This window comes from Actinia tenebrosa, unplaced genomic scaffold, assembly GCF_029948245.1.
Source record: "Actinia tenebrosa isolate PJP-AT-01 unplaced genomic scaffold, QUT_ActTen_1.0 PGA_scaffold13__45_contigs__length_12533684, whole genome shotgun sequence".
NCBI lineage: Eukaryota > Metazoa > Cnidaria > Anthozoa > Actiniaria > Actiniidae > Actinia > Actinia tenebrosa.
Window position 1 is genome coordinate 2,369,835 of NW_028292573.1, and position 22,591 is coordinate 2,392,425.

Genomic DNA, 22,591 nt, shown 5'->3' on the forward strand with positions numbered 1-22,591 from the left:
TAGATTTGTTTATTGGTTCTTTTATGCGTTTCGAGGTTTTCCTCCTTCTATAAAAATCAACTTCTAAATTCTAAATTCCGTTTTTTCAAGGATGCGTGGTCATCCATCTTGACGGGCCACAAAACTGGAAACGCAAATTCAGTAAAATTGTGAAGACAGTTTTATATTTAAAGAGGAGAATAATCGGTTTTATGAATTGTTATCGAAAAATCTCATTGAAGTGTATAATGATTCTCATAAAGCTCCTGTTCTGGTATCGTGGAGGGCGCAACCTTTAGCTTGAGAAAAAGGTGCATTGGAATCCAGTGGAAGAAGAGCCACTCTGTAATATCCACTGTTAATCCCATTATTATTATATTAGAATAACTCCATGGGTATGGGAGAAACACACGCGCTAAAACACTGATTTCAAAGTTCCAACATATTAGCTTAGGAAGTCTGAATAACTGTAAAGAGGGATCGGAAATTCTATGAAAATTGGATCACAATTAGACGTTTCGCAGATTTACTCCCATCTCGTTCAAATATCTACATTTTAAAAAAGCCAAAAAAACTGTAAGATAAGAACGAAGAGGAAAGACATATTGAGATATGAATGGTATTAGACGTAGTCACTAGCGAGCTCCGCAGCAGGAGATAGGCGTTGATTTCTTCTGCTTCTCCTGGGAGTGGCATTTGGATTTGCATAACTTGTTCCAAGGCTGGAGAACGAGGCACTCGTGTCGTAGATATTCGACGTGGACTTGGATAAATGGCGGTTACCAGCTTCCATGTTGGAGGTCTTGATCTGCTCAAGTTGCGAGTACAGCTTACGGATTTCTGCCTAAGAAAACAAGAGGAACATCGGTTATTGGTTTAATATTTGATTAAAAAACAACAGACTTGTTTGTATGTTGTATTGACCTGTATGTCTCTATTTCAAGCTAAATCTGTACAACTTGGTGATAATGATGACGATGATGCTGGTGGTGATGATGATGATGGTGATGATGATGATGGTAATGAAAATGTTGATGATGATGATGATGGTGAAGATGATGGTGATGATGATGGTGACCATGATGATGATTATGATGACCACGATGATGATGATGGTGATGACAATGATGATAATGATGATGGTGATAATGATGCAGATGATGATAATGATGATGGTGATAATGATGCAGATGATGATGGTGGTGGTGGTGGTGCATGATGGTGGTGGTGATGGTGATGCATAATGACAATGTCATTGGAGAAGATGTTAATGATTATCATCTTGACAGATGAGTTGCTTGCCTTTAAGTCATCATTTTCCTGAGCAATGTTGACAGTTCCTTCAGAACTAATACCGCTGGTCATGTTCTTCATGTTCAGTGCTGCTCCTTTAATGGAAGCAATTTTCCCGCTAGTATCAAACATGTCACCTCTTCCTTTGATAATCCTAAAAATCTAGACAACGTAATGCGAGTCAGAAGACACTCAAACATCATTACTGTACCGCTGTCTTTCTTGAATGGCAGCTCACTTATGGTTAGTCTCATTTCAGTGCCAGAATATTCACAAATATTAACGGTTATGTAAAGAATGCACAACTCCAACAACACAGTTTTAGACATCTTAAAATCACACTCCAATTATCATTAACTTAAATCCAAGAGCAACAAATGTCACTGAGCGCAAAATTATATGCTCATTCATCTTACGATAACATTCTGTGGAAACCTACCGGCACATACATGAAATCCACTTCGCACCACCAATATCACTGCGCACTACACACACCACTACACACCAAGTACCACCAAACTACCATACCTTACCGCACCTCACTCCACAGCTCACCGCACCTCACTTCACACCACAGCACACCGCACCTTACGTCACTCCACAGCCACACCGCACCTCACAGCACTACAATACATCTCACAACACACCACACCACACCTCATACCATACCACAACACACCTTACACCACACAACCCCATATCACACCACACACAACACCACAACATACCACAACATACCCTACCTTACACCACAGTACCCTCATAACACACCACACCTCACAACATCACACACCACACTACTACAGCACCTCACATACCATCCATCAGGAACATACCAAAAGATGTATGAAAATTTACACCACACATACCATAATCACTACACATACCACTACACACCAAACACCAGGTATCACACTACCTACCACTCACTATCACACCACTCTACACTAATACTACATTATACTACAGTACAGCACGACACCACGTACAGCACAATGCAAAACACTACTCCACACACCACTCCACACTACTACTACATTATGCTACAGCACAACACCACGTACAGCACAATGCAAAACACTACTCCACACTACTACTAACTACATTATGCTACAGCACAGTACAACACCACGTACACCACACTGCAAAACACTACTCCACACAACACTCCACTACTACTACTACATTATACTACACCACAACACAACACCACGTACACCACACTGCAAAACACTACTCCACACACCACTCCACACTACTACTACATTATACTACAGCACAGCACAACACCACGTACAGCACAATGCAAAACACTACTCCACACTACACAACATCCACATTTCCACACAACACTACAGCACACTACTACTTTACACACCAGGTACCAACACATAATACCACACAACACTTTCAGAAACCCACCGCTAATATGTTCATCTACCAAACCGGTTCACCTCCCTGTTCAAACCACAGCCTACCCATGCACCTGGAAAAGTAAATTTCTGTTCTTAAATGGTTACTGGTGAAGTCTTCTTACCTTGGGAATGAACACAAGTCCTATTAAAACAGACACAGTGAATTGAACACGGAAGAACTCGATGAGATAGTTCATGTCTGGACCAGCAACACTTGTAATGAATAACCTGTCAATAGAAAAACAAACGACTCTCAGTCCTTTTGCATTAAAAAGTCACGTGACTGCAAGTCGAAAACAAACGTCTGTATATTTTTTAAAGTTAAAAAAATTAAAAATGCTATGTTTTTTCTATGTTTTTTCTATGTTTTTTTTCCACTCATTTAAAACTCGTTTAACTGATTACATTGAGGGCACTCGAACCGTGGACACTTCCAGTTTTTTTGTCACTTATTCAAACCGCATACTGTAAATAATTCCTTGGTCCAATTGATTGAAAATAAGATTTATCTTTGATCACTTGGTGTATTTGAACCCAATTTTACAGGGTTTGAAAGAGTAGAAAGTTCTGGAAATAACAACATGAAAAATCTCGAAGTGTTCTCGGTTCGAGTCGGTCCTCACTAGTAGAGAGTTTTAGATTGAGTTTTGTTCTCAATTCGTGCAAATGGCAAACGTGACCACGTTTTCATCGTTTTCTTGTATTTTACTTTACCTTTTGCAAACTTTCTCACTACACACAGATATTCTTTCGTTTTTCTACTACTTGAATGTTATTGGTTTTCCTTTTAAGCTTTTTAAAAGAACGTTTCACATCAACTGACGTTACACGTTTGCCGTGAACGTAAAGCTAAACTCTCTACTGTATGATTCCAGCCGACTTGAATTAGGAGTATGTGAACCTTAATCGGGGGAAGTACTGTTTACCTCTAAAAGAGGGGTTATATTAGGCTACTCAAAATACTCTCTTTGAAAAGTTCATATATAACTAATTAAAGAATAGGCCTTTTGCAGCTTGTGATTACATGCTGATGTCGAATGAATGGAGCTCACAGTCACTTGGGGTTGGCTGTGAAGGATGACAAACAAACCTCGAAATATTTTCCGAATGATGATGATGATGATGATGATGATCATTTGTAAAGTCTGCATTCTAGGCAGGAATTCTTGCCATCTTTTCCACTCAGTTCTTGGTCAATAGCAAAACAACGATGCATTTCAACAATTCACAAGTGTAGAAGTCTGATTACTGTACACATTTTTTACTCTTTTTTATCCGACATTTTTGAATGTCATTTACTTCAGAAATGGTGAATTGTACCAAAACGTTTGTAGTCGTAAAATGATTGTTATTTTCTCATTTTATTTGTACTAAGAATGTCATTATTTGTATTATCACAAACCACACCCTATGAACAGATGGTAAAAAGAGATTATAGATTCAATGAATATATATATATATATGAAACAAACTATAATAGATTCTATGCAAGAGTCCCAGAGTTGAATCTGTGTGGTTCAAAAATAATAACTGGATATCTAATTAAAGTCCTTATCAAATGCATGCATTTTGTATTCAAGCATTCTGACTGAGTGGTTTACTTTTTGAAAGTGCATTTTGATTGGTGGTCATGGGAAGCCATTTGAGAGCACGGTATGGTATGGACATCGTATGACATTTTTTCGCGCATACAAAGTTCGTTTTGACAGCCCATCAAAAACCAACCAATCATCGCCCAAGAAGAAATCTGATCAGGCTTCATAGATTAAAAAAAAATAGCGGTCGAAGTCAGAAAAAATACTCTGAATCTTTGCTTCCCTAGCTAAGTTATAGCAATACATTTAAAATTCTACCTATTCTTATAACGAATACCTACATGTATGGGTCAAATGGTGCGTTGTTGTTTCAATCCTTTTATGAAATTATCGTGAAATGATAGCTCTTTGTTCGCCGATAAACAACTGAAACTATGACAGCCTGATCAACTACAACAATTCTTTGCGAGCATTCCCCGAGAACACCTGGTTTGCTCGGTACAAACTGAACAAGAGCATACCCTTCAATTCCATGAAAAAGCAATCATAGTGTTCACATTTTAGAAAGATTGGGTGCTTGCTCGGTTATTTTTTAATCGAGTTAGCCCTCGAGTCTAAGTTTCCTACGTCATTAAGACTGTATTAAAAGTTAAGCGTTCGGGTTTTTATAAAATTCAGGATAGAAAAGTTGGTGCCTTTAGTAATATTAGCAACGATTCGTAAAAAGTTAAATATGCAACGGTAAATTCTAATGCTAAAGTAGCTCTTCAGAAACTTTTGAAACGCTATAAAAACTTACATTATTTTACATATATATTATTTATTCCTTTTTAGTACTAGTTTAGTTTGGTAATAATTATTTTGTAAAAGTTGGGGTTTTACATCCGTGACTTGACAAACACCATAAATAATGCAACAACATAGGAATGGCTTTTCTCATTGCAAGCCCATAACAATTGATTATATTCTTTCTTCAGAGTTTTTTCTAGTTTTACTTTCAAAGGTGTCTAATGTTTTCGATAAACTTTGAAAGAAAACTTCCACTGTACAGTCGCACGAAACTATATTTTCCCTTCAGAGATATTTTTACTTTCAAAGGTTTTTTAATACCTTGAATAAAATTCAATTAGTTTTTTCCAATATACACTCGCCTAAGACTATATTCTTCCTTCAAAGACTTATTTTTACTTTCAAAGGTGCCTAATACTTTGAATAAGCTGTCAACAGTTTGCACCTGTACGATGGCGAAGTTAAAACACACGGCATGACAGGCTATAGTAAATCCAATGAAATATGATGCGTCCAGCCATGTGCTAAATAAAGGCCCTCTCTTCATTAAACAAAACCTTCATAATAACTTATTACAGTTTATCTGACGAGATGTCGTAATACATACCATGCATCTCAGTCGTTTTATTTATTTTTTCTCATTTCCATTCATTTTCCTAGTCAGAGATCCATTTTCTCTCACACAAATTTATTTGACCATGAGTTTATTTCATTTACAACTTTCTTATTTTTCTTGCCATTTTTCAATCACTCTTCTTACTTTCCCTAGTATATTCTAACTTTTTCTTATTCTTCATTTTATTTCAAATGCTTTTTTTTCATGAGATCAGTTCCCGATCATTTTTTCATGCATTTATTTCATCATTTTTATTATATATATTTCCATTTAGTTCCCTTTTGAACTGTGATACTTATTTTAAAATGTCTCATTTAAATTCACCCCGCGTAGGCCAAATAACTAGCACCTTTAACTCTAATTATCATAGGTAAAAACACGAGTTAAGAAGCTGTAGAAAATATTCTTGCCTTTCATCGATATTAACTATGCTTTCATCAATCTATATTTATTGGGTCCTTCATGAAACTCGCATTCAATACATACATCTATTTCCTAATCAGATTAAACGAAGATTCATTATCTCTCATGTCGTTATTATGCCACAAGATAGAAATTCTCGAAAGTATGCTGTGTTGATGAGTCGATGTGTCGTGCATCGATGTGCGGTTCACTATAAATACAATCAAAGAGAGTCTTAGAATCAATCTGTGTGATCTACTACAAACTATAATAGACTTACCGAATGTGTCCCTATCGAATCCAAAAGAAAAACTCAATAACAATCTCCCATATTCCTCTTAATAACTAAATTTCATAACTAAAGTTCACGTGCTGTGTTAACTATCTTAGTTCTATCGCAATAGTACCCAGTGTCTCTCGGACAACTCTTCTGGGCCTGGTGACCTGTCGCGTACAGAAGCTACGTAAATTAGACTAATTATTGACCAATCCTCCTTTGCCAATAAAAAGACTGTTGAATTTAGAATTATGCTATCATACCAAGGTAGTTAGGTAGAACCCTTGCTAAAACATGATACGACTACCAGGAAACTAAAGAAACTACGTAGCAAATAATGTGTTGCTATTTACGAGTCCAATCAAATAGGAGAAAATAACACTCATTTTAATCCAAACGTTTAAGTAAAAAGTCACGATTTTTGAAATAAATAACATTCAAAAACGCATGAGATTCAAAAATGTCGGATAAAGAGTCTGTTTTAAAAATTAAAAATTAAAAATGTATACGGTGAACAGAATTTTCCACCTGTGAATTGAATGCATCGCTTTTATTATAGCATAGCTAGAATGGAGTGAAAAAATTGGCAAGATTCCCGGCCTAAATTGCAGACTTTAAATTAAAATAATAATAATGGTAATAATAATAATGTTGTCGTAATGTTCCATAAGATAAATTATTTTAAAATAATAACTATTATTATATAAATATAATAATAATAATTATTATTATTATTATTACACTCATACTAATAATAATAATCAGCATGATAGATGTGTTGATCATCAAAGTGAATGAGCGATCTAAGCGAACGCTGTGAAGAAAGATCTGAAAAAATTATTTCAGGCTTCAACGGGAATAATCAGCATAGCGCCATATTAAAACTTTCCATTACGAGTTACTAAGCAAAAGACCAATCCATGAATGATAAATAAATAGTCGATTTTATTTCATTATGCATTGGATAAATCATAGGAATTATTAGACCTAGGACTAATATTAGTACTTGGAATAGTCGGTAGACTAGACGTGCATATATCTAACTAGTACTACATATATATATATATAATATTTATATTCTATACTATATTAGTATGCCTTTTAATGCTATGGTTGCTACGCGTGCTATACTTACTATATACAGAATAATTTGGGTCTTTTGCCATTATTTCTTTATGGTATATAAATAGAGTTATAAATTTTGTAGCCAAGAGGTAAATGTTTTTCAATATCTTCTACCAGTTAACCTTTAGCGATGCAAATTATTGTTCTGCTCTGATGACGTCATTCATCATTTTGACTCTAATTTTCTCGAGAAACACGAAATGCTGAAAAAGCATTTCTCCCCAAAAATTTACACTGCCGTTATAAACCCAAATTTGCCTTCATTCTATCTTCTTTCTGCTTCGTATAGAGCATGAAACTAAAAAGAAAAATACCATGTTGGTGAAATGAAGGTAGATAGATACTCGATGGATTGGACGGACGATATTAATGTGCTTCGCTCGAGAAATTTAATATAGACAGAATTCTTTTCATCTATCTACACTCCCAGTCCTCAGGAGAAGCCACGATAGTATAGCTATTCCCTTCGATATTTTATCGGCTCAAAGTGGTTTTTTTCGCTTTCAATGTTGGTGTGAAGGCTGGTAAAGCTACATATGTAAAGAGCGTGTGGCCACCACAACATACATGACATTTGAATATTTATGAATGCATCATAAGCCTTATTTACATCTTGCTCAAGTCGCCCAGTCATACTTCTGGATATTTTTCCTCTTGATTTATTCGATTAATTTCGCTGTCCTTTTCTCTCTCATTGCTTAACAGCGATGTGGTCGTCAATATATCTTACTATTAAACCACACGAACATGGTCAAATAATAAAGTACTCGTTTCACAGTCAGTCAGCTTGCCAATTCATTTACGTCAACTTCATTCCCGTAGCTTTAGGATTTAAGCCGTCGATTCCCACACACCTTCAACAATAAACCTTCATATTCTCTCTCCTATTTTTCCCAGCATTTTCTGCTTATTTACTTTGGTCTAATTTATCATATGCCATTCAGTATTTAGTCGTGTTCGACCGCTAAATGTACAGTGATCACTTGATAGATGGCTCACGAATGCATTTACACGGATGAATTTGTTTGGTCGCCATTACAAGGCCGCAAAACCTTGATCGAACCGCGGAGAAATAAAACAATATCTTCTCCAACCATCAGGACAGTCTAGGCCTCTTTTCGGGAATCAATCTTTGGCAGTCGGACCTACGTTCGGTCCATTCGATTCATCTCACTCCAACCAGCTTCGGGAAATATCGATTCGAGAAGGAGTCAAGCGTTTGGCTTAACTGAGCGCTCGAAAATAGCAGTTGATATAGTTGTCCATCTCTTCGGCATGAATTTTCGGCTGCACTTTTCGAAATGTACAACGTTGAAAGGGTTTCCAAACTGAAAATCGACAGACCAAATGGCTTTGTTATTTCACATTGGCCGTAGCTGGTTCGGCCGGTGAGTTCGCAGCGTTTCCAAAGGATTTTGGATTTTCTAGAGCCAACATAATATCATGATGTACAACTAAATTTTTCTTACAGTCCGTGTTCGCTGTGTTGAATACTTTGAGTTCGCCAATCTCCTGTAGTAACCTAAGGGTCTCGTCGTTGACCATTTGAACCGTAGGAGTTAGATTGGGCTTAGCATTTTTCTTGGAGTCCTCTGACGAGCCTCCTGTACGTGTTTCTGATGGATCTTCTGTCACAGAACCCTCTGACGATCTTTGTCGAGATGGTATACATCCCATAATGTTGGCTTTAAAGCATTCAAACATCTATGAAATGACAAAGAAAAATAGAGTCAAACCTATGGTCAAACACATGGTCTTTGGAGTGAGCTGCCTGATGTCTTGCTTTCTTGAGTAAAGCGAGGCTAGCTCAGAGGTAAGAATACATGGGTCTAGATTAATTATTAACCACAAATATGACGTCAAGCATATAGATCAATTGAGATCTATTTTTAGGTTTCATTGCGCCCATCATGTCGCCTCATACTGAATATTATTCATACACTTTGAAGATGGCTTGTCGGATTATACTACAATGACATATGCTACAACGATCACATCCAAATCAACAATTTTACGAGTATTTTAGATTCAATTCACAATTCAATTATTATATTTTCCGGGGATTGAGGAGGAACTAAAAGCCAATACTTCGTACGTGAAACGTAACAATAAACAGTACAGAGGAATAAAGGAACATTTATCTTTGAAATTTTCTAAAAGCCTTTGATCTTTGATCCGAGCTTGTTGGGTGTAGCTACTGATGACGACTAAAAGAGGTTAAACGTAATGAAATGGCGTATGGATCAAAATATGCACGAACACGCGTACGGAACAATTAGTATTACATTTCGATTCATAATGAATATTTACTTGAAGTATTTTGAAAATAATTTTGAATTCTTCAAGATCTTGGGTTCGTCTTTCTCGCTACACATTCAAAACAGCTGGTGTCAAAATTGGCTTTCGAAAAGTGAAAGCTTAAAACCAACGACAACACTTTTTTTTTCAACTCGCTTACCTACCTTTCCCATCGCTCCAGGTCTCGTTAACTGTCTTTGGGGTAAACATATGATTTTTCCAATGGCTCCTAAATTCTGTCAAATCCAATTTGTGTTGGTTTGAATTTACTCCCGGCTTGATCGGTCGGCCTCCTGTTCTCGTATATTGAAACTGAATTCGTATAATGTGTCTGCTTTGACATCACAGTCTTTATATACGTGCATGTCGTTGGCAGCTCTTGCGAAAGAGTCACAATTCTAGACATCCCGTCAGGAAACATTGACGTCACAGCCACTCGTACATGCATGGCGTCCAGGTATCACGAACTAGTTGTGACCCGATGACGTCATCCGTCACGTTAGCATCTTTCACGGAAGCCTTGTCACGGGATTCCGTGGGGTGATTCCCATCGAACGTCAAATATAATCACACAGCTTCGATTTAAATGTTTTGATAACAACCTTCCAAAGTCCTCTGTTCGTAAAAGTTTCACCGGATAAACGTGTGAAGCCCTCGAGAAAATCTCACGCTTCGCCTTGTATGGTAAAATTGTGATTCGAGCCTAAATTGGGATTCAATGTATGAGCCGGTTTTACTTCAGCCCACATAAATACTTGATTCACAAGTAACATGGTTTCATTAGTCAGAAATCATATCATAGATACCTCATTTAGTATCTAGCTTTAATTCATTACCCCTTTTCGAACAGTTGTCTTGTATTTACTCACGGGTTTTATTGATCTTTTTAAAAAAGCGATGACAAACGTGAAGATTCGGTGACGTTTGAGGCAGTTTCGTGATGACTCCGTGCTTTCGCTTTTTAAGACCAACTGTTACGAACATAATACCTGGGTATTTACGTGCTAGTTTGAAGTACTTTCGAATGATATTGTTGGTAAAACAGTTGACCATCATCAGCTCAGGAAACTCATTAACAACAGAAGAGCATAACTCGGTCAACTTTGAGATAAGACTTTCATACAAAAAAAAAAGATGATTGACTTCAGAGAGCGGTTTATACGCCGAACGAAGGGACTAACATCGTAATTCTGAAATGTTGGGCAAGCGACGGACCCGATTAACGAATTACGACACGTTTAGCTTGTGGGTGAGCTCGAGTGATTTGTAGCAAAACAAACAATTGTCTTTGTGCTTTTATCGTGAATGACATTTAATATTGCTATTTCAGTCGTAGTGTGCTGATCAGCATGATAGATTACACGTATCATATCTAAACTACTCGTCAGTTGCTTCTACCATAGCTATTGTTATTTACCTAAAAATTAAAATCTTTCTCTATTTACTCAAGTTAATTCTCATTTCACAAATGAGTCATCGCACAGGAAGCCCACACATAAGGAAAACGCAAATAAAGTAAAAGTGGATGGCGCCTTAAAATAGAATATAGCTGCTATTTTTAAATGGCCTCTTTCAAAACAAGGAAAATTTTCAAGGGCGCAGCACTGATTTAGAATAATCCTTGAGAAAACAGTAGGATTGACCCTATCTGTTTTTCTCTCTCATGGCCCATTGAACGGAGTCATTGTGCCCCAAGGTTGGCTTTAGGATGACCAGTCTTTCTTTTTTTTCAATTTGCCCTAAGGGTGCAGCCTGACTCGTGGGATTAAGAGCTTTATCGCTGGGGACCTCTATTTTTCCTACACCGTTTTCTAGGGGTTCTGAAGGACTAATATGGGATTCGTAATGAAAAAATTTGGTTGGGAAATGGGATTGGCATCCCCCCTCCCCATTCAGTCTACATGACCTTCATCCTAATTTCTTTGTTGTTTTTGCTGTGTTCTTTTTTTTTTTTTTTTTTCTTTTTTCTTTTTTTTTTTCTTTCTTCATTTTGGAGGAAAGTAGAGAAAGGGGGAAATATCAGCTTGTGGTATTTTATCAAAAATGGGATATTGAGAGTGGAATTTAGGTCATCATCAATGGGAAAAAGAAACCTTATCACAGGATTGGCCAAGTAGCCACAACTACTAAAAAGAGCCGGGCCGAACAAAATAGGAATAATGATGAATCATGAGCAATAGTGGGTCACGTATGAATCAAACTGCTCCTAAACCCTCTTTTCGGGCATCGTCTTTCTCTATTGGTTTTGAACTCTGGAACGGCAGCTCGGGAAGATTGTAATGTTTTTCTTTCGTGATCAATTGGTTAGTAGCATACATAGGCGAAACAAAGGGACAAAGAAAAAAATCAATTGAATCAAATATGAATGAACAACTATTGGCTTTGCTTCTCCATCTTGAACCTTTAGAGTCTGTTGCTATGATACTAGCGGGGCTTTTTACAGAAATGGCCACATGTAAATATGCATTCCTAAGTCAATATATAATTTCCGATAGGCCATTTAATCTCGCTTAATAGTATGACTCTCTCGGCCGCTACTTCAGGGGGAAAAAAACTAACAAACGCAGCAAGAATCCTCAAAGATTTTAAAAACCAAAGCCCGCCACTGAAAATGAAAGACTGAGAAAAATTTTAGTGTCGCTTCAAAATATTACAAAATAATTAGAAAACTGTATTTATCTTTGCGCTTAATCTTCTGATCGGATTCACATTCACACATGGCTAGATGAAAGCAAACAGGAATCAGTTATTCAAGCCGAGTTAAAAGTCCTTGAAAGCCGAACTCATGATGTAGATGGTTTGGACGATTTCTCGAAGGTCAGGGTCACTACGGATGTCACACGGTAAACAGCGTATTTAAATTTAGAGTTGAGTTAGTGTAAATATAGCCTAAGGGGTTCAAAAGGATGAGTTTGTTCTGGGCTGACTGAGATAAACGAAAACAGACGAGGGAAGGTCAAACAAGGGCACCTTGAATGCTGCAAAACATCTCAATATTCTAACATAAATACTCCTTAAATGTCGAAAAATAAAAATAGAGCTAATAAAAAATTTTGAAGTTATGAACTAAAAATACAATTGTTTATTTAAAAAGGATATTCGGATTTTGAAATTAGGTATTTTGAAATGCTGATATTATTAGCGTTTTCGTGTGTTTTTTATCAGTAAAGTGTTGCCGTCGATCGGTTCATTTTTGCGGTTGTTGATAAACATAATGCTACTATCAACTTTGATATTCATAAGCTCGTCAGGTGACAGAAATTAGACTTGATTTAGATACAAATCGATAGTGCACGTCTTCATAAAATGCATGAATCCTCTTTTATCTGACGGATATGTCTTTTGAAGTCCGCCATCAAGAAACTGCAGAATATTACTCTTAGTTTCTGATCTATTCAATGCTAGGTGACCCAAAAGTATATTCTCGTATTTCACAGAATTGTGGTTTGAAATGGAGGGAGAATAAAAGAATACCGTAAGTCAATAAATAAAGAATTTAAGGATGTCGTACGGGTTCGAACGAGAGGAAGATTCGACAAGATTAGTGCATTGGAAACGTTCGTCCGGTCGGCTTTTACGAGACATCCTTTTGAAACGGATTTCCTTCGCCCTTGATAGAGTATCAGCTTTGAATGGATGTTATTATTGATGCAGAGTTCGGTGTGCTTATCCGGAGTAGTTATAAGTGATAGGTATATTTATTTTCATTTCCAATAACGGTACAACTGATTTCTATATTAGCATCGTTTTAAGTTACATTTTAACTTTCAGCTTCCCTCGATTTTCTTTTCTTTTCATTGTGTTCGTTATTTATTTATTTATTTATTTAATATCTATTTAGTTATTCATTTTGTTCAATTATTTCAGTAAACGTTCATTTATTTATCCATCCTTTATTCATCTATTTGTTTATTGATCCATCCATTCGTCCATTCATCCCAATCATCCATCCATACATTCACTCGTCCATTCATTCTTCCCATCATACATCCATTCACTCGTCCATGCATTCGTCCCATCCATACATCCATTCACTTGTCCATTCATTCGTTCCATCCATCCATCCATTCACTCGTCCATTCATTCATCTCATCCATCCATCCATTTACTCGTCCATTTATTCGTCTCATCCATCCATCCAAAGTTTATACTGTCAATTGTGGCCGACAAAATCAGTATAGACAACAATGGTAAGGTCGGGGTTGGGTGTCTGGGAATAGTAAGGTTTTGGGTGTGGTAACTTAGGTGGGGCCGGGTGGAGTGGGTTGGAAGGAAATACTATTGCAGGTCAAGAACCGCCCTTGTCAATCACAGGAAACAAGAAGGAAGCTGGAAGCGCTCACATATCAAAAATAAAGTTGTCAAAAGAAAAATACTAATTTGATAGAAACATGTTAGTTTATGAGGCAAAACTAGTGACACAGAAGAAAATGGATTCCATGAAAAACTAAGCATTAATTATTATCAAAGGAATATTACTCATGAATTTCTTATTAACTGCTATTTTAATTCATATGATTTATTAAACTAGTTATTTGATTTTATTACTTATCAACTGTTTTCAAGACTGCTATATCAAGCAAGGGACTGGGTACGAGCGTGAAAACAAAAATGGTTCCAGAAAAATAATAACCCCCTTTAGATGCAAGAGTACCTACAAAAAGCTTATTGATTAAGTTTCAGAACGTTTGGCTATATAGAAACAAATCTATGAGCATTCAAACAATGCAAAAGTAACAGAGAAATGTATGGTGTCCCTCCAAACGTACGTCCTTCCGACGAAGTTTTTAAGTTCTTTATGTAAAATATCAATCGAATTTTCAACTTTTACTAATTAGTATTTGCTTTTTCCTGTGATGGGGATTATTTTGAATTAAGTTAATTTTTACATTGGTGTGAGTCCCTTGGTTTCAGGAAGGGAGGGGTAGGGAGAGTGTTGGAAATAATATTGGATTGGAAGAGGAGGAGGGGCTGATAAGTGCTTCTAAAAGTGACTTCACTCTTACGGAAAAATTAGATGTCAAATTAATTAATTACTTTTTATCAATTATCTGTTTAGATCTTTTCGCCAATCAAAAATGGCAAATTGTAATAGAAACCTCCAAAAAACTCAAGAATTTAAGACTCAAACCACAGGTAGCCCAAACTCAGGTTCAGAATACCACACAGGAAACCCAAACAGTAAAAAAACACAAAACACAAATAACTGTGACGTGTGCTTACCTTGCGATTTTAAGAAAGAACGTCACGACAAACATGTTGTAAATGGACCAACTGATAAACTTGCTTTCGTTGAATGCTGACGGTGCCTTGCGTACGTTGTAACATAGACGAATACCCCACAACAAGAACAGAACTTCGACTACGAGATAAAAGGATATTAACGATTGATTCCAGAAGAAAAATTCTCTTGCGCATCACGATGCATAGCGGTCAGCGGAATTTGAGAAGGATTACAGGAAATGGCGCGAAATCTCCACTCGTTCCCTTCCTCTGCGAGTACATAACGACTCTTGCTTTAAACCATGGGACGCAATTCACTAACGCACTAAAGTCATGCGTGATTTTGTTTGCGACCTCAGTACAGTGTGTCATTACAATGAATCTTTGTCGCTTTGATTTATGTGCGTGTCTCCGGCAGCAGGTCGTCCTTGCAACACAAAAAGTTGTATCACGCAAATAGGGGATCCTTTTTATCAGCTTACGCTCCAAAAGACTACTCTCGACCTCAGACCTCCTTTGTTCTTACTCTACGCATGCGCATGTAACCTGGCAACGAAGCTGTGAACGAAACTAAATACAGTAATCCAGAAACTTACATATCAGTATTGCGTGATCCCACCAATCCACTGCGCACTCGTAGAATTTTCGATCCTGGGTGTCTTTGTGCTCCAGGACTCTGTTGGAAGCTGCTAGTGACCAGGCCAGAAGATAAACCAAGTACACGGCCAGTATGGGAGCGAGGCGAGTCAGTAAGTGACGATCAGTCAACCTTATTTTCTGAGCTGACTTGACTCGGAATATTACAGCAATTCTGTGACATGAGCAAAATGCGAGTTTTGAAAAAAATCTATATGCAGTGGTACTTTTATTTAGAATACACATTTGGGACCTTGTATGGTGTACCCTAGCCGTTGCCTAGTGACGCTCTAGGTTTTTTCACGCGATTTTGAGGTGTGCAAGGAGGAAAGAAAATGGTTTAGTGCTGGCATATTGTATCGAATTGGATCATAAGAAAATCGAACCGACCACCACAACGACGGAAAGGGAACGTGGGAAAGTAGACGGAGGTTTTTTGAAATAGGTGCATATTTACCTCCACGTCTTGAGAAGGAGTGACGTGTATGCCAAACCAAAACCCAAGTGACGTAACCACAAACGAACGATGCAAAGCAGTTCTTCGGCTTGTGGGAACAAGACTACAATCTACAAGAAAAGAAAAGCAAATTAGTCCATTCCATACTTAAGGAAAGCTGGGTGGAGTTGCCATTTCAGTGCATCGTGGGGGCATCTTAAGGGAACAAAATAACTACCATCTGCTACTTCTACTCCTGTAACACAATCGCCTGTAGAGTCACGCTATACGACTGTCACATTCACCTGTCACCAGTTCCTCACCGATTTATTCCTTTTTTAGGTCTTTTGTAAACCGTTGATAGTTTGGGACGGCTATGGGGAGAAGGGAGTTGGATGATTGGGTGTCCGTGTAAATCTTTCCTGTCCAGGAGTGATCAAATAGTACTTTTCTTATAACTTCAGATTTGATACTTGTTTACTGGATGAACTCAAAGAGTCAACAAAATCTTACCTCAAGATACATTAATATTGAACCAAGAAGAATGATGCAGAGAAACTGTGGACTGGCTGACTTGATGACCTTAAAACACATCAGAACGATAAGTAAATTAAGCTTTAATCTCAGTACTGTCACTATCTACAAAATCATTGGTGCACACCTGAAATCTATTCCTCGACAATAACTGAAAACATATATATTCGTAATTTATTGCGCACAGCAGTTATGTACATAAGTGCTATGAGGTTTATGGGTCATAACTTCAAGGCTTCATATCATTGACAAACATATCGTTATTATACAAGCTTTGACAAACATGGTCAAATATTGCAGTATTTTTGATTTTGATGGGCTCATTCTCAACATCCTCATCATCATCATCCTCATCATCATCATCCTCATCTTCGTACATCACCATCAACATCACATCATCATCATCATACATCACCATCAACAACATTATCATCAACATCATTATAACATCATGCATCACATCAAGATCATCATCACACAGTTATCATCATCATCATCATCATCACCATCATCACATCATCATCATTATTATTATTATTATATTTTAATTTGTAGTTGTTGTAAAACGTTTTTTTTTGTAAACAGATTTTTGAATGCACTAGATTATGTTTAATAAATGTTAATAAATGCTTATTCCGTATTCACTAACCTTGATTTCTCTGTAAAATATAACAACGCCAACAGTCCCTAATGCAATAAGTACAGCGACAATGGTGATGCTCGCCAAGGCGTAACGCAATGGCCAGTTTAAAGTCACGACACACGGCGAATCGTCGACGCACGTCACGCAGCCTTCCCGACAAGGAAGACATTCAAAGGAATCAGGATTCGTATAGTAAATACTCCTATTATCCTGTGCTAGCTTCTCTACCTCCGATCCATTGAACCAGTTTTTGCGGGCAAAGTTTACCGGGAAATAGAACCCAGGCCTACAGACACATTTGTAAGATCCGGCCTGGAATCCAAGTCCTTTTGTGTGAACACACTACAGGAAAAGAAAAATAAACTATAACTCTAGAAACAATGGTAAATAACTATGACATTTTCTTAGTCGGCCAACATGAGTTACAAATTGATTGGACTAATCGTGTTGTGTTTGACGTCATTGGCGCGCTATCTTGGTGAGTCGTTACAGGATGTTCGCGGTTTTATTTAGTTATCGGCACCAAGTTGACTAATATGTCCAATATTCTATCATTATTACCATGGGATGCTAGCAAGACAAGGTCATTCGTAAAACCAGCATAATCGTCCCCAGGGGACAGTAGATCCTGCGCATGCGCAAACTTGTCCCTCTGAGGGCATGCGGTACTTTTGGTTTCGGTCAACGAACGACAAAAGTTAGCTTTAATCCGGTCTTCTAATTGGCTAAATTAACAATGACTAAAAAGTAGTTTCGATAGATCATTGTCCCTCGTTTTGCAATAGAATGAGGCCGTAATCGACGATCTGTCTATAAAGGTTTTCACCATCACGTGACGGCAACCATATTGGATGGCAGGATCAATACAATCGTTTTGCATAAAAAAAAGAATTCAATTCCCGAGAGAAAAGGGATTTTAATGATCTGCCATCTAACCACAGGCAGCCCAAGCTGTATTATGGGCACGTGATGGTGCAGAACCTGTTCCATAGAGCTGGCGAAAGTAAAACCAATATTGCTTCAATTGCCTAGTGCTTTGCACTCTCAGGGTTGTTCTACAGCCCGACAGCGCACGCTAATGTTCACTAAAAACTCCGGGTGCAATCTCACCATAGTTGTGAAGTTTTTACATCGATGTGTACCAATGAACACCTCAAACTGAAAAGGACCCCCTGAATCACGGTCACACTGGTTGATATCCACATTTGTTAGCTCGATGTCAATAGTTGTCACCCCCCTGGAAATTAATTTTAAAAAAACAATTAAAGAGCTAGCAAGAGAGCAACATGCAATACATAGTATAATACAGATAATATATCAGAGCGACTTTTTGTATCATGAGTTTCTTATCAAGTGACAACTTGTTGACGGAAGGCAAGGCCAGCTTTGATAGAGCGGCTCGAAACCACAGGTATCCCAGTCCAGTATAGCCTTAGTTCTTGCTTATAACATAGAGGGTTTTCACTCACGTGACAAGGCTGTCATATTAGTGTACCAAACAATAGAAACTTTCTGCACAGTTTTTGCATAAAAATAAAAAGAGTTCAATTCCCCAATGTTAGAAAATGTAAGATGGCCGCTATGACGTCACGTGAAAACGCTCTCTAGGTAGAAGTGTTTTTTGGCAAATATACGTGCTGGAAAGGCACAAAACACAAGGCACAAGCCGGTAGCGGTTCGCTTTTCGCTTTAGTTGAACATGTTTAGGGAAGCCTGCCATAAATTGTATGACTAAAAACAAGATGAATATGGACTGAAAGTCAAAGGGCAAGCCGCGCCGGGGCAAAACGGATCACATATTCTAGTTTTAGGTAACTTTTGGTGGTCTGTGTTTCACATAAATGACAATAATTTTTGACTTTAATCTTTTTTAAATACAGTAGGATTACCAACTGTCGTTATTGCTTGTTTTTGACTGAAGCTTTGTTTTTTCTTTTAAAAGAATTATAACAATCTATGTACACATGAACACAAAGGTTCTTTGCAAAAATAGAACAGAGAACAATAAAAAACGGCTCAGAAAAGATTACCGATTTAAAAAACGTCAGTTACAAGTTTATTTTATGTAATGAAATAAATTTTCGTACAACTAAAGTCTTTCATGATAGGATTGCTAAATCCTTTGCTAAAGACGCGATAAAAAAGATTGTTATTCAGTACAGTGTACGTACATACGATTGTTTTAATTTCAGCTGCCAGTACTCATGGGACAGTCGGTAAACCTTTCATTTCTAGCTGTTTCAGTTTCTAATATTAAATATGAACTATAAAGGAAATCCGGCAAAAGCTCTTGATATGCTAATAAATATGTTCCATGGAAATTTAGGTATGTAACAAATCTCAAGGAACGCGACCCAAGAATATCATTGAGAGAATATATAGTTCATTATATAAATAAAGCACTTTTAAACTTTTGAAATCAGATAGTCTAGCAAGGATTGAGGAGTATTGTATATTGTATTCGATGGCACTCAATTTAATAAAAATCATAATTCTGATTTGGACACAAAACACAAAACTAGAGGTACACGGTAACGAACAAATATCGTAAAAGACGGGTAAACCCCGTAAAAGACAGACACACAGAAGGCTAAAGACAAAGTACACAGCCTCGAAGGTAAAACTAGCTGAATAAACTATATTTCCACGACATTTTTACTCTGTTATCGCCTTGCATTTAAAGCAAATAAATATTTTGTCAAGCTATATTGCTGTTTGCACACTCAATGTAAATGGTAGGCAAAGGCGCCAAAACGTAAATAAAGAGTAATTAGTCAATGCATTGAAACAATGCCGAAACGTTTCCGCTAAATGTTCTACAGCTAAAGACAGAAAAGGACTCCACTGAAAAATCTCCACCAATTTTGAAATTGTTGTGAAGCCCTACACTGGCGATTTTTGCTGCGATTTTTGTGGCAATTTTCGGAAATATGAAATCTTTTGTATCATCCTTCAAAAGAGACATTCGTCTAGGAAAATCTTGGTATACTGAAAAAAACTTTAAAAGTACATTCTTTACCATTATTTATTATGGAAAAAATCGCAAAAACATCGCAACAAAAATCGCTAGGAAATGCACTTGATTTTATCTGGAGACATGTGATTCACAACCGAAGACGCGAAAGAAACCGCTCCAAACGAATTTAACTGAGTATGATAACAACTTGTGTTCTGTTTGAACTCCAAACACTGAGTAAAATAATTCGGATGAACCGTAACTATAAACTTTCCCTGAAGTTATTTGCTAGAAATCCTCGTTATTTCGACAAAAGTATCTAAAACTATTGCTCAAAATCGTGTTATAATTTGAAACCAGGAAAGTTTACTTAAGTTAGAAAGTGTTAAAAATAATGAAAAAAAATGGAAAGTCTTAATTGAACAGTGATTAACGAGCCGCCCCTAACCTGTCATTTAATTTGCCTAAAAATGGCCGACAAAAGTCTAAATTGTACCGAAAACAACTTTAAAGCAAAGGGGAAAAAACATCTGGTCGTTATATAATTAACCTTAAAAAAGCCACTTCTATGGAAAAAGTCCTAGTCATATTTATTCAAAATTAAAGTATAGATATGAAGGCTAAATGAAAGTCGGCAAAAAATTTGAAGTGTGTAGCAAAGCGTGCTGCACTGGCCTGGCTTGCAAATGGCTTCCTCTACAAACAATGCCCACATCAAATCAAACCCCGCATTACGAACACTCACCTCTGTTGGTGATACGGACACTTTCTTTGTTCCCCTCCGATGTCCGGATTAACAAGGTTCTTTCATTTTCTCAGTCACCTAACTATAAATCTTGCCCTCGTTCAATTCAAAATTTTATAATTATACCATTAACAAACTTCATTCGCTGATAAATTGGATTCAATATTAGTAAACACTTACATGAATGAAGGTTTTGCTCCACTAGTCCAGTTCCCGATGATAGGTGCAGTGTAAGTGATTTGCCAAGCCCTTGAAGTCGTGCACTCGTAGTAGGGCCTTGTCCATAATCCATCAAGCGACTCCACGAAAAAGTGAGTCAAACTTACTTGTGGTTTATCGGAGGTCTTGTTATACCGTGGGAAGAAATACGTCGTACGCTGAGGAAAAGGTCGACCAAGAGATTTGGCCTTAACAAAGTTGACAAACAGTTCATGTAAGTAGCTCCAAGTTGTGGACAGGTCTTTGACCTTGATGAAAGGATCGTTAAGGTTTCTGTAAGCATAGGGGGCGTACCAAGTTCCGAAATTTGGATAGTTGTTGAAGATGACAGCCGATCCAAAGATCAGGCTATCGCTCTCCACGTTATTCCTTACGATACTGTACAAAATGTCATTGTTGCTTAGAAGAACCGATTTGGATGGTTGTCCAGGCAGGGACTTTGTAGATCCTGTAGGAAGCATGTCTGTAACAAGATTTGCAGTTCGTATAGCTATTTCAGCTTGCCTGTTGTACACTGTGTTCTCATATTTGATCCTTAAGACTTCCATGCTTCGAGTCTCGAGCATCTTCTCGCAGTCGGAATCTTCGAGTCGTATCTTGTCGATGATGCGAAGTGCCTCTCGTGCAGTCATTCCAAAAACACTAGGTCGTGTGTCTTCAATTTGTGGCCTGCTCGGATTGACTACAGAAGGATCCCCATTTGAATCCATTGGATCAAACAGATGACTAGCACTATCAGTATTTTCTCGGTCCTCAACCTTTGCATCAACAGCGTATCGAAGCACTAACAGAGTAGCAATAAGAATTTTATATGCTTTGTTGATGTACATTATACGAGCTCCAAGACCAAACACACGCGCTGGTTTAAATAAATCCCAAGATAAAATATTCTGTCTATATATCTGATGTGAGTCTTTGTATTTATGTCAATCTTTAACAGAAGGATTACAGAGCTTTCGGGATTAGATATCTGTCTTACCACCAAGGACTGATTTACAAGTCTTGTGAGTTAATAAAAGGTGTGATATAATTTAATACTTGGATGTTTAGGTAGTTAATTGAAGATGTCATTGTCATTCAAAGAGTCAAAAAAAATCCAATTAACTGCAAGAACGTCATGCCTGAACGTAAATAATAATAAAACGACCAAAATAATACAAGAAAGGGCAAAAGAAGAAGAAGAAGAGCACATGAATATATAGAAATTAGAAAACTATCACTTCCAACTATACAAGAATTTGTACACAATACGTATGTCTAAAGACATCGTTAATTCCAAAGCATTTCAAAACAGCGCAGGATTAATTCTCATATTAGCGATAGACATCATCAAGTCCACACTATTAAATTCATGACTCCAAAGATGTACTAAACTTAGCAACGAATACCTGTTCATATACGCGATATAGTAACCATTGGAGGCAAATATTATGAAATGAAAATTTCTATTGTGTAAAGAAATGTCAGTAT

At 37.2% G+C, this 22,591-nt stretch overlaps 2 protein-coding genes and 1 long non-coding RNA gene across 3 annotated transcripts; 1 reads left to right on the top strand and 2 right to left on the bottom strand.

Moving 5' to 3' along the window:
* Positions 1 to 488: 488 nt before the first annotated feature.
* Positions 489 to 22,180, bottom strand: LOC116297637 (putative G protein-coupled receptor CG31760). The gene is made up of 10 exons (XM_031705899.2): positions 21,083 to 22,180; positions 18,312 to 18,438; positions 17,208 to 17,543; positions 16,538 to 16,606; positions 16,046 to 16,155; positions 15,549 to 15,763; positions 14,953 to 15,091; positions 2,810 to 2,915; positions 1,282 to 1,434; positions 489 to 823 (listed from the first exon to the last, which is right to left on the bottom strand). The coding sequence occupies exons 1-10, from the start codon at positions 21,949 to 21,951 to the stop codon at positions 602 to 604; spliced, it is 2,346 nt and encodes a 781-aa protein (XP_031561759.2). The 5' UTR covers positions 21,952 to 22,180; the 3' UTR covers positions 489 to 601.
* Positions 7,232 to 10,102, bottom strand: LOC116297641 (uncharacterized). The gene is made up of 2 exons (XM_031705904.2): positions 9,894 to 10,102; positions 7,232 to 9,135 (listed from the first exon to the last, which is right to left on the bottom strand). Exons 1-2 carry the CDS (start codon positions 9,900 to 9,902, stop codon positions 8,788 to 8,790), a joined length of 357 nt encoding a protein of 118 aa, XP_031561764.1. The 5' UTR covers positions 9,903 to 10,102; the 3' UTR covers positions 7,232 to 8,787.
* Positions 12,514 to 17,344, top strand: LOC116297643 (uncharacterized). Its single transcript, XR_004197250.2, has 3 exons — positions 12,514 to 12,572; positions 16,489 to 16,629; positions 17,243 to 17,344. It is a non-coding gene; the product is annotated as an uncharacterized LOC116297643 (long non-coding RNA).
* Positions 22,181 to 22,591: the final 411 nt, after the last annotated feature.

What these genes read in the sequence shown, in the direction of transcription:
- LOC116297637 (XM_031705899.2), bottom strand. Translation starts at nt 21,951, where the DNA reads ATGTACATCAACAAAGCATATAAAATTCTTATTGCTACTCTGTTAGTG. An exon ending in TATTTTACAGAGAAATCAAG is followed by an intron (nt 16,607 to 17,207) that starts GTTAGTGAATAC and finishes ATGTGTTTTAAG; the next exon opens with GTCATCAAGTCAGCCAGTCC. An exon ending in GGATCACGCAATACTGATAT is followed by an intron (nt 15,092 to 15,548) that starts GTAAGTTTCTGG and finishes TTTATCTCGTAG; the next exon opens with TCGAAGTTCTGTTCTTGTTG.